The following is a 12,957-nucleotide window of genomic DNA, read 5'->3' on the forward strand; positions in this document are numbered from 1 at the left end:
TATATAAGCTCAACTACATTTACATTTACATAGAAGAGCTTTGGTTTAACGCTCTCCATCCATTAGTCTGTTAAATTGCCTTTTACATTTTGCTTCCAATGTCCACAGCACACACCATGGGGCAATGTGTAATCTGAATTCAGTGCACAGTGAGGAAAAGTATCAATCAATCAATAAAAACTTTATTCGGGTCCAAGGAGCCATAAAAGTGAGCAATACAGATATAAACGATGCATAACAAAACATACAATACACATATAAAACATTAAGAATTATCACACAGCGCCCTGAAGCTCAAGGACATCATTCCCTCTAAAAGCAAATAAGACCATAAATCAGCAAAATACCTCTAAGAAACCCTACAGTGTTGGGCTAAAAAAGATCTGTCTAAGGTATCAAAGCTTAATAGAAATTAATTAATTAATTAAAAACTCTAAAACATAAAAACTGATAAAAATTCAAATAAAAAATACATTAAAACAAATACGAATTCCTGGCCTGGCCTGGGCACAAAACATAAAATCATCCCCTCAACCTGGCAACCTCCCCATTTGTAAATACACCAGCGCTGGTCTTACTTGCTGAAAAGCTTGATCCTTATATAAAGTGATGAACAGTAATTTTCTCTTCTGCATGCGCACATCCAGCTAAAACGTATTGCAATTCGGGGACAGGTTTGGACGGGCAATCTGCTCTTTCATTTATTTGTTTTCTGATTAACTTTCGTGGAGTTGCTCACATTTACTGTTTTTCTTTGCGGTGGTGGAGGGGTGGTGGTGGGGGGGGGGGGGGATTCCTAATGTCTACCCAGAGGTATTTTTGTACTTTAAAATTTTTTATTTCAGGTGCACGTTTTTGCAGAAACAAATAAATACAAACAATTGCAGGCTTGCCAAAGCTAGACCTATGTATTGGCTTTGCTAATGATTGCTGTATAATGCGCCCATCTTTAAATATAAATTGATCCAATAAAATTCTCAACTAACTCAACAGATTACTGTCTGAAACCTTCAATATTTTTTAATCCTAAGAGATGTGTGATATAGTATGGTTACTGTATACATATGAAAGTTGACCACTCCCACAAACAGGCTTTGCCCGTGCGCGGTGCGAGGTTGGCCGCAGTCCTCGGCCTGTGGTCCAGCCCTGCACCCTACCACTCCCTGGCGGCCAACCCCTGCTGTTAGCAACCCTCTGCCGTGCATGGCCTTCTCAACTCCAATGGACTCCCCCCCCTTTTTTTCCCCGTTAGTGCAGAAGCAGGGGCCAGGACTGACTCCCTTTAAACTTTCTTTAAAATCTGACCTCATGTCCAAGGGGTCAGGGTACCACTATCCTGCCCCCTTATACCTTATCTTATTTTAATTTTCAGAGTATGGCCATGTTGTGGCCAGTCAATCTGAGCACGTGCTCCCGCGAGACTTGCAGGAGCCTCTCGCTCACATGGAAGTGAGGCAGCCAATGGGAAAAAAGCTTCCTCTGCCAATCAGATTGCTCTATTATTCGAAGGTATATGGCCACAGGACTCCTGCTGGAGTCCTGTGTAGCCAACATCCGAATATCCATAACATTTTAACCTTAATTTCTCACAAACTACTCAAGTCATTTACATCAAATCATCAAAAACATGCTTTCTGGTTAAAGAACTTGCTTTCTGCCAAATGTGGTGTAATTCATTTCAGCCGTTTGGGCTTAATAACTGTTCAGAAATCTCTATGAAAATTTAATGGGGAAATTGTGTTTTAGACCCACTTTTTTCTTGGTCCCTGACTGATGGATCACTTGGAAACTTTTAAGACAGGCGCTGAGTTAGATTCACTTTTTTTGGAAGGTTTCGTGAAGATTTGTCAAACGGCATCAAAGTTATTAGCAAACCCAAAAATCTAATTTCTATGTTAACCAGGTCCTAACTATAACTACACAGTGACTCGTGAACATATTTTAATTGGGAAATACACTTGATGAGCCCTCCAGATCTGAATACAATATTCCAGATACAGCCTTATTAATTAGTTGCAAAACCGAAGATGAGACCTTGAGAAATGGACAAAATACTACATTTAGGGCCTTGAAAAAGGACTAAACGCTCTAGCCAATGTCTCAAGAACTGGACAAAATATTACAACGAATGTCTTGAAATATCGATAAAATATTCCAGCTAAGGTTTAGGTAAATAGACAAAATACTCCATCTATGACCTGGAAAATGGACAATATTCTCCAGCTATGGTTTTGAGAAATCGTAAAAATACTTAAGCTGAGGTCTTGATTAATGCAGTAAAGACTTCTTAAGAAGCCTAAAGAAATGGCAAATCAGGATAAAACCCCAAGAAAATGTCAAAATAAATACTTCCTACAAGTACCTCTAGATCCACAGTAATATGCCAGAAAATTCCGCAAGAACTGACACAACATGTCAAAGGTAACTTCCTTTAGACCTGTCAGATGCCTACTACTTGGCCATCGCGTTTTGATCAAACCAAGCATGTGATCAGGCAGGGTTGAAACAGGCAGTGGGCAAGGCGACATAGCAGATCCCTACTTTCAAGAACACATTTGAGACCACCCCAGTTTTGTGCAACAGTTTATGCTTACTCTAGGATGTACTTTTTTGGAGAAGGTTTTACCAAGTCGAATTACCAGAAGCAATTAGTTCAACTTTAAAACTAATTTCAGAAGGGTGGACATCCCAAAGATCACAATCAAATGAGTAACAACCTCTCCAGTGGAATTCTCCAAAACCTTTTCGAGTTGGTGCTTGATGATTTCTCAAACACTAAATGACCAGATAAATACATAAACAACTGTGCAGAATACTCCCAATAATGACTCCTGGAATAGATGTGAGAATCCAGATGTTTCTACAGACCTGTGCACTCTACTCCCGGCGAGGATCCTCAAATGGGCACGATGCTCCAGAGGAGGTTTAGTTGATGACATCCATGTCGCTAACATGCCCGTCCCCCCAACTCATCGTGTGCAATATTTTATTTCTTTTGATCCCCCACATCCTTACAATAGAGCTCCCAAATTGCCTCCAGTCACAATCAGCTAACAAAAATATACACACAATACAGTAAATAATGTACCTCAAAAATGATACATTTGGAATGGTAGAGGATGGCCCTGCATAAGTACTAGATGTACCAACTTGGATGGATTTCACTCCAGTGGAACCTATTTGCGAAAAAATTATTTGCGAATTGTGGAAGGCATTCTTCTACATAAGGACGGAAAACGTTTCAGTACCTTATTGTTCCGGAAGACTCTGGAGTGTCATAGAGGACTGAGGGGAACTGCCTGTACCCCAACTTTCCCTTCCCAACCCACTCACCTGACACATCTTCACTGTCGTGTCTATGCTCCAAAGAAGCTCAGGAGACAGGTAAGGATCGTTACTTCTTCATTTGCTACAGCTTGGCATCGGCATGCCCACACACATCTGTATCCCGTGATGTCCAACCCTGAATCCCCTTCCCCACACCCCTGACCGGATGTGGTGTCCGGTTCCCTCAGTGTCCCCCTAGTGACCTGCAGGGTCCTAGTGCCCTGTTAGCAGGTCACTACATCTCCCCCCTTTGTCACAAAGATTTGACGAGAACGGTGAGAGACGCAGTGATGCGTGAGTGGAGACAAAGATAGATGTGGGTTTCCCTTGGCACCGGTCAGTGTGCCTCTCCTCATCACATTTCTTCTATTAGTCGTCTTGGATGTCTGCAAACTCTTCTTGGGCTTGCTTCTGTCGGTTGTTCTTCCTCTGGCCCTTGCTCTACTTGGTCCTTGACCTGGTCTTCCTTTTTGTTTCCTTTTAGTTCTCTGAAGTGCGAACTGTTCCTTGTTATCTGCTGGTGTTCAGACTCTGCCGTTATCATTGGTCCCTTTACGTTCGTCACTAGTAACGGGTCTTTGGAGAACATGCTGTAAGATTTCCTTTGTTGCCTCTGTCGCACTACCACTGTGTCTCCTTCCTTAAGGTCTGGCACAATGGCGTGTCGCTTTGCGTCTGCGTATCTTTTCATTTTCTCTTTCGGCTCTTTATCTTTTTCTGCAATGTCGCCGCGATCCGGTGCCAATGTTGCTTCTAGTTGAGGTAGCCTTGTTCTGCTTGTTCTTCCCAGTACCAACTCTGCTGGACATCCTCCTGTGGAGCTATAGGGTGTGTTTCTGTAGTCACGTAGGACTTGGCACAGAGCTTGAGCAAGCGATACTTGCGCCAGCCTGGCCCTCTGAATGGCCTTCTTGATGTTGCCCATAAATCTCTCTACCATTCCATTTGCTTGAGGCCACAGCGGTGTTATCTTCCTGTGATTTATCCCCAGGTAGTTCATGAATCTTCAGAAATCTTACCCTGAGAACGGAGGGCCATTGTCTGTTTTTAGTGTTTCTGGTGAGCCCCAGGCTGCAAATATGTCATCCAGTATCGTCAGTATCGCTGTGGCTGATGTTGATGGGGCGTGTCGTACTATTGGGAACCTTGAATATTCGTTGATGACCACAAGGAGGTAGTTGCCTGTCTCCAAAGGCCCAAAGAAGTCCGCTGCTAGCGTTGTCCACACCGCTCTTGGAAGTTCCGACATTTGTAGAGGTTCATTCTTTGCCGGTGTTCCTGTTACTTGACAGAGGTGGCAGGTCGTTATGGTGTCTTCTACCATGCGATCTAGTCCAGGGAACCACACTTTCTTCCTTATCAGTTTTTTCGTTGCTACTACGCCTCTGTGGGACTCATGAGCCAGGTCTACCAACTGCCTCCTCAGTGAACTTGGTATCACTATTCTTGTTCCTCTCATCATGATCCCGGTCTCTGTTTCTGACAGTTTCTCATGTATCTTCTTCAGAGCTAGCACTTCTTCCTTGCATACTCCCGTTCCCCAGGTGCAATTATTGTTGACATGCCTCCACTTCTGCCTTCTCGTTATCTCCATGGCCGTTTGCATCGTGGCATCCTTCTTGGTCTCTCTCGCTAGCTCCGCCACTGTTATGTGCGCTGGAGTGTTCTGTTTCAGTACGAAGTTTAGGTATTCTTCTGCCATCGACGTCGTCTCTTGTGTCAGCGGCAGGGGGTGTCTCGACATGTAGTCTGCCAGGTTGTCTTCCTTCCCCGGATTGTGTACAATTGTGAAGTCATAATCCATCAGACTTATGCCCCAGCGTTCAATCCTGGGTGGCAGTTTGGCTGACGGGCTGCCTTAGATTGTCACTAGCGCCTGGTGGTCAGTTATGATTGTGAATGACTTTCCGTAGACAAACATGTGGTAGTCTTCACACGCCCATACCACTGCTAGGCTCTCTTTTTCTGGTTCCGTGTATGCCCTTTCAACGTCTGTTAAACTTTTACTCGCATATGCAACAATCTTTCTTTGTGAGTCTCTTCCTGGAAGGTGCTGCGCTAGTATTGCTCCGAGCCCTACCGGGCTAGCGTCAACCGTTAGTTCGGTGCATAGTAGGGGGTCAAAATAAGCTAGATGCTCCACGGTCACCACTGCTCGTCTTATTTCTTCGAATGCCTTGTTGCATTCCAGGGACCAGATACATTTCTGCCCTTGCTTTGTTAGTTCTCTTAGTGGGGTGCTCACTGTGGCGAAATCCTGTATGTAGCGCGCACAATAGCTTGCGAGCCCTAGAAATGATCGTACTTCTGCAACGTCCGTTGGCGCCTTTGCATTCTTCAATGTTTCAACTTTGCTGGGATCTGGCCTCCTCCCTTGCTTGGAAAAGATGTGACTGAAGAATACTAGTTCTCCTCTTCCCAGCTCACATTTTCCTTCATTTAGCGTCAGGCCTGCTCGCTCTAGTAGTGTGCACACCTCAAGTAGAGCTGCATCATGTTCTTTGTCTGTTTTTCCAAATACCAGAATGTCATCACTGTAATTCAGGCTGTTCCGTACCGGTCTTATCACCTGTCTTATGGTCTACTGGAATATATCCGCTGCCGATGATACTCAAAAGCTCAACCGCTTGTATCTGAATAGAGCTAGGTGTGTGGAGAATGTCGTGATGTATCTGGACTGGTGGTCTAGTTCTAATTGATGGTACCCTTTGCATAGGTCCAACTTCAAAAATCGACAAGCCCCAGTGAGACAGCTGATCATGTCATTAAGGTGTGGTGCCAGGTGACGTTCCCTTGCTATTGCAGTGTTTGGGATCCTCATGTCCACACAGATGCGGATCTTTGAAGTGTTCTTCTTCGGGACTGCCACGATCGGAGACACCCAAGGCGTTGGCCCTTCAGCATGTTCAATGATATCTTGTGCCAGTAAGCTTGTTATCTCTTCTTCCACCTGTGGTTGTAAGTGGATTGGTACTCTTCTGTGATGCTGGGCCACCGGCTTGACCTCTTCATTGATGTGCAGAGTAATCTGCTTTCCTTTCAGCTTCCCAAGACCTTTCAATATTGCTGGGTACTCTTGTAGGATGCTTCCAGTTTCTGACATGTGATTTGTCATGGCCAGTAGTCCCATTATCTGAGCTGTCACGTTGCTGAGTAGGCATGGTGCTGGAATGTCACCTTTGAGTACATGTATTTCTTCTTTGTATGCTTTGCACGTTATGGTTTCTTTGAACTTCCCCATGTTTTCTACTGGCCGTCGGGAGCCCCAAGTGAACACATCTACTGTTGACGGTGAAAGTGGTGGTTTCACTCTCATCTTTTGGTATTCTGATACGCACATGATGTTGCAAGTTGCTCCACTGTCGAGTATGAACTGTGCTTGGTGGCTTCCCCCGCCAATGTCTACAGTGCTGTTTTCTTTATTTGCTTCTTCTCCCCGAGGTGAACGTGCTCCATGTCATGGTTCTCTCTTGGTGCGTCTGACATCAGATATAGCCTCTCCCCAGTCACAGGTGCTGCCGTCTCTTCTGACTCATCTGAGGAGCTGCGATTGGCAGTTTCCATGTGCCTTGCATATCTGTTACTTGTCATCCGTGGTCTCATCGTTCTGCTTCTTTCGTGTCTGAATTGTCTGGTCATGCGCGTGCTCGAGAAATGATTGTCTCTGTTGCACTTCCTGCACTTTTGACCCATTGCGGGGCAAGGACAGATGTGCGGGAATTCGAGGCCACATCGATAGCATGTTTGTTCGCCTTTCTTTTGCAGGACCGGCCCCTGGTACTCTTTCTTCTTGTAATTCCCAGTGACGTGATGTGCTACCTCCACTCTCTTCTCTTTTCCCATTACCATCTGCTTTGCGTGTTCCGTGGCCTGTGATTCATTTCGAGCCATCATCAATATTGTCGCCAGCGTTGCTGGTTCCTTCAGAACACGTGCTCGGAACTCCACTGATTTGCAACCTTCAATGATGCAGAGTCTTATCGCTTGCTCATTGTCGAATGTTACCAGCTTCCTTAGTCTCGTTGCAAAATCGTCCAGGCTCTCTTCTCCTTGCTGGCATGCCGCGTTGAAGGTGTATCTTTCGAAATCGACATTTGTGTGAGACACTGCATCACTCCTTTGTAGGCCTCGGTCTGGTCAGCGGGGAATGTTAGTGATAGATCTTCTATTTCGTCCCCAGCAAAATTCATTAGTAGTAGTAGTTGCTTGTTTTCCGGGACGTCTGTAGCGATCATGTAGCGTTCAAACTTCCTGACCCATCTTTCCCACCTGATGCCTGCTTGCGGCTCTGGTAGGCGGAACGGTAGCAGCCTGCAGAAAATCGCTTTCGTGCTCTGTTTCTCATCATTGTCACTCATTTTCTTCTTTAGCACTCTTCTTCTCTTTTTCTCCTTTTTATTTTCTTTTATTTCCTTTATTTATTGCTTTATTTTCTTTATTTGCTACAGCTTGGCATCGGCATGCCCACACACATCTGTATCCTGTGATGTCCAACCCTGAATCCCCTTCTCCACACCCCAGACCGGATGTGGTGTACGGTTCCCTCTGTGTCCCCCTAGTGACGTGCAGGGTTCTAGTGCCCTGTTAGCAGGTCACTACATCTACCGAACTAGGTTAGAAACTTAAGAGGGAGGCAACACATTTTCTGCCCAGTATTGGAGTGGATTATGTACCCAAGTAACAGGACTTCAATAAGTGGCACATGGATAGGGTCTTGATTATACCCTATGCATAGAGCCCAGCTGAGTGTCACATATAGAATTATAGATGGGTAACAGTGATTTATGGGGATGCTTTTTACCAAGGGGTTCTGAGTGACATCAAACAGACAACAAGAACGAAGCTCAAGTTGTCTATGACATCACTCAGAACTCCAAGGTGAAAAATATCCACGTAAATTACTTATTACACATCCATAACTTTCTATTTTGTATGTCCCCAAAACTTATCTGCTCCTGGTTTCAATTGTTGCCACAGGACAGAGGAGTATTGAAGGAGCTATACATAACATGACTTCGCCTCTCGGTCCCAAATTTAAAAAAAGATCCATGGCCTCCTGCAGCCCACCTCCACCACTCTCTGTGTCTCTGCTTCCCTTTGCTACAAAAGCCATGCTCCCTGCTTTCCAGCACTGCTCTGACAAGCTGTCAGAAAGCAGCCTTCCTTTGAGGGCCGGACTGGGAACCAAAGCACCCTGGCAATGTTAACGGACCAGTCCCCCCCCTGTTGCTTTTGTTACTGGCTGCCGATGTAGGAACACTACTGCAAAACCGGCCCCCCATCCTTCCAGCCTCCCGGGGAAATGCCTGTTGCCCGCTACTGCCAGTCTGGCCCTAGTTCCTTAACTGACGTAAAAGGTCTGATGGAGATTGTAAAAGTACGTTTGTGGATTACGCACACACATAAATGCAGAGCCAGCAGTTCTGTAACTGCATTTCCCAGACTATGTTCTGTGCAGTTTTGCATTTATTCTGTACTGTGTCTTATTGAGTGACGAGCTCAGCTAAATGTAGCAGTGCTTTCTGCTGTTCCCAGAGTTCCCTGGGGAAGAGACCGTGTTTATTCTCTTTTATTGACTCAGGACATGCTTTTCTTCACACGGCATTGGGAGGCACTACTTTGAATGACCGGGAGTACATGACGTGGTACTGGACGGTCTCTGCTGCTCCAAGTCAATCTGATGCCAGGTCATAGCTTTTCTGGATTTCTCTCTGACTCCATGTTGGGCGGCCTTCAGTTCTCTGCAGGAAGTCTTGTTCAAATGATACATAGCTTTCTAATGCATAACCCTGGCTGTGTCTCCTAGCAGGTCCAAGATTTGTTATGTGACCCTTCCTGAGGCTCTATGTAGGTCAAGGACTGCGTTGTGTTGCCTGCCATTTGTCTCTCAGTAGGTTACAGATTAGTAGTATCGTCCTAGCTGTGTTCTCCCACTAGGTGAAAGAACGGTTGTGTTACCCTAGCTGTGTCTCTAATATGGCGGGCCAAAGATTTGCTCCATTGCCAAGGTGGCCGCTGGGCTGGAGCTCTGTGATGTAGCTCCGGGGCTAGGGATCACTTTTTTGTGAATATTCCCGTTCATGCCCGCACGTCCACCCGTATGCTCGACACCGCCACAGAGAGGACTGTTTCCGCTTTGCTGTGGTCTGCTTCACTTCCCCGCAAGGAAGAATATGCCGTGGTGGCTGCAGATTTTCCTGGCAATCTACCCGGTAGCCGACTATGACGACAAGGCTCCCCTTGAACTGCTGCGGACCAGGAAGTGGATTGCCACATCATCGCAAGGAAGCTTTGGACGTATTTGCAACTGCTCTCCCTACAACTGACCCGGATACTCGACGAAGATGCTGATGATCATCGGGGGCTATGTCGGTACCGTGAGTGGATTGGAGAAGACTGAGTCCCGACGCGCAGATGCTGGTGAGTCCTGCGGATGCATTGAGGCAGTCTAGGCTCTCTGAGACTGATTGCACCCAGACCACTGGCAACCTACCCCTGCTGGCCGTCCTCTGCGAAATTGCTCCCTTGGGACCCACTTTGGTACAGGAGCTGTGCTACACCCGCAAATCCTGACTCCCCAGCTGCTGGGTGAGTTGGTTCTCCTCGCAGCATGACCCGGGCTCCGAGTGTTACAGAGGCTGATTGCTGGGCTCTCAGGGTGTTCCTCCCACCCGCCTGATCCTTGATGGGGGAGCGTGCATGAAGATTCGGGCTGCCTCCGAAGCATACCCCGTTGTTGTGGCTTTTCATTCCCTTGTCTGCCGACCACCACGAAGCCTCGCTTCCCTGACTTCCCGAGAGCAGTAGTGCCTTGACCCCAGGTGCTTCTGCACCCCCGCCCCGTTGATCCACTCGCGCCCCACCTGACCCCAATATGGCAGAAAATCATGGCAGGGTTGCTTGAAGGAGGGCCAGGCAAGGGCTGTGCCTGTCCTTAAAAATGGTGCCCGGAGCGTGATTTCGTTGCTCACATCAGGGTCTCCACAGCGCAAAAGTCTTGCATTGGGACTGTTTTTTACACTTAGTCTTATGTCAGCCTCACTCACACTGAGAGGATTGCTTGGGGCAACAGCTGTGTGCCCTACAACCCCGGTCCTACACATTCTATATGCCTGACTTTAAGGTGGCTGTCCTGGCCTGTCCCCAGGAAGCATTGTTATCGATTGCATATCAACCCTACAGTAAGTCTTGGCCTCCCAGGAACTCCGGGATGGGTGCAACCAATTTGATCTATAACAATGCCCCCCGGACAGAAACCATGAGCATTGTACATTCCGAGCCGGATCAACAGGGCCCATAACCGGTGGAAATTTGATGGAACTTTCGATGGACTTTGGACGATGCCCCCTGGGCGGATGCCAAAACTGTTTGTACTTACCTTGGTGCACGAGCAACCCTGGCCGATGCCCGGTGGAGCTGTCATATGCAGCTATAGAGGAGTCTTGCCCTGGTTTCACCCACTCGGCCGTCACCTACTAGGCCGGTCATTTCACATTGTTTTCCTTGTTCCCCCGTTGTGTTTTCTCCCTCCCCCTCCTCCTCCCTCCTCGATTCTTCAATTTAATTGATGTAACTATGTAACCCATAACTCGCTGATCCTCTGAAACCTTGAACATTGTACACACCACGGAGCCGGATCAACAGGGCCCTCACCCGTTGGAACTTTGGCCGATGCCCGGTGGAGCTGTCATATTAAGCTATAGAGAAGTCTGGCCCTGGTTTCACCCCCTCGGCTGTCACCTACTAGGCCGGTCATTTGACATTGTTTTCCTCGTTTCCCCGTAGTGTCTCCCTCCCGCCCCTCCTCCTCCCTCCGTGATTCTTTGATTTAATTGATGTAACTATGTAACCTGTAACTCGCAGATCCTCTTGTAAAGAGCTCTGATATCTTCAGGTCTAGTCAGCGCTATATAAAACTTTTCAAATAAAATCAAATAAATCTGTATCGCTCAGGAAGTTAAAAGTGTGTTGTGTTGCCATAGCTGTTTCTCTCCGTACATCAAAGATTTGTGTTGTGGCCCTTGCTGTGTCTCCCAGGAGAGGAAGGGTTTGTTGCACAGCCTTCGCTCTGTCTTCCAGCAGGTCACAGAGTCCTTTGCACAGCCCTAGTTCCTCCCCGAGGTGCAAAGAGTTGTTGTGATTACCCTTGTGGTGGTTCTCAGTGGGCACAACAGTTGCTCCGAAACGTTATCTCTCCCCAATAGGTTAAGAAATTGTTGTATTTATTTATTTATTTATGCATTTTTATATAGCGCGGACTTTACCCGAAGGTGTCATAGCGCTTCACAATAGGAACAGAACTGATACATGAGAACATTACAAGTGAACAAAATACAAAAGCAAACGTTACATTAAATGAAGCAAAAATGACAATCGTGAGCCAACAAAATACAAGAGGTTGTACTGCCTCAGCAGGCCTGAGTAGGTGAAAGAGTTGTACAGAGCCCTGGCTGGCCCCATGAAGGTCGGAGGTTTGCTGCAGTGCCCTTGTTGTTGGTCAGAGGGGGCCTGACCCGGAAACGCTTAACGTCCAGTGAGTTTGGGCAGTCAGACGCATGGGGGCCGAGCCTGACACGTAACTGGCCCTACCCCAGCCTTCGGGGGCACTACGTTTTCTGCAAATCTACCAGTTTTGCAGTAGGCCTGCCCAACTCTGCCCCGAAACGATTCCTCTCTGCCCAAATTCCTTTCTGTATCTCTGGCAGGGTTACTGCCTTGTCCAATCCAGGGTGTCACCTCCACACCCAGGGGGGAAGCGCGCCAGAGCAGGGGGCAGAGGTGTTGGGGGATGACATCCCTTTGGGGCGCAGCGAGCACACCACGACTGAGTAACTCTCACAACTTTCTCATGGCACCCGGACTGCTCATGCAGAATGCCCTTTGACCCGCTCTCCGTTCCCTGCAGCCATTTGTCCAGCGCAGCACAAACAAGTGCTTTGTCCGGAGTCCCTGCCAGTGATTCGCAATGGGTCGCCCTCCCCCATGTCAGGTCACTATTGAGAAGGGGGTGGACCCGGCCTGAGATCTATTACCGCCCTGCTGACCTCTCCACAGGGCAGGTCAAAGATGAGGGGCCTGGAAAAGAAATTAGCTTGTCATGTACAGTCAGGTGTCCAGACTCGGCAATAAAAGTGTTACTTTTACCGCTAAGTGAGTATTTTAGCAATTCGGCTGGGTGGGGAGGGAGATAGTGGGTTTGAGGGGGTGGGTTTTGGTGGGGATCGGGGTAATGGAAGATAAAAGTTTGAGCTGGGGTGCTACAGGCCATAGAAAAGTAGAACATATTCAAGAATCGCAGCAGTGTTCGCACACATTGTGCCCCTGCATGGGAGAACCTCACATTATAACGTTTTTTGCAGGTATGGGTAGTATGTTGCGTTGTATGGTGGTTAATGTTATTCGCTTATGTGTAGCGCCAAACACAATTGTTATAATCTGTTTTTGTTGCACGTAGTTTGTAGAGTAATTTTTTTTAGAGTTTTATATAGCGCGGACTAGACCCAGGTATCAGAGCGCTTTCCATAGCACCAGTTTCGTTACACAAGGACACATTCATTTTTGTAAGGCACGGGGTGATGAAGTGATTTGCCCAGAATCGCAGGCCGTGGAGTCCAGACTCGAACCCGGTCC

The 12,957-nt window shown here is 47.1% G+C and overlaps 1 protein-coding gene across 1 annotated transcript in view; it reads right to left on the bottom strand.

The window, feature by feature from the left end:
- Nucleotides 1–6,729: 6,729 nt before the first annotated feature.
- The window catches only part of LOC144798116 (anillin-like), a 37,169-nt gene continuing 30,941 nt past the window's right edge, over nucleotides 6,730–12,957 (bottom strand). The window contains 1 exon segment of the mRNA XM_078668874.1: nucleotides 6,730–7,405. Within this exon segment, the coding sequence (XP_078525000.1) occupies nucleotides 6,730–7,405 (676 nt within the window).

Source organism: Lissotriton helveticus, chromosome 12 (genome assembly GCF_964261635.1).
Source record: "Lissotriton helveticus chromosome 12, aLisHel1.1, whole genome shotgun sequence".
NCBI lineage: Eukaryota > Metazoa > Chordata > Amphibia > Caudata > Salamandridae > Lissotriton > Lissotriton helveticus.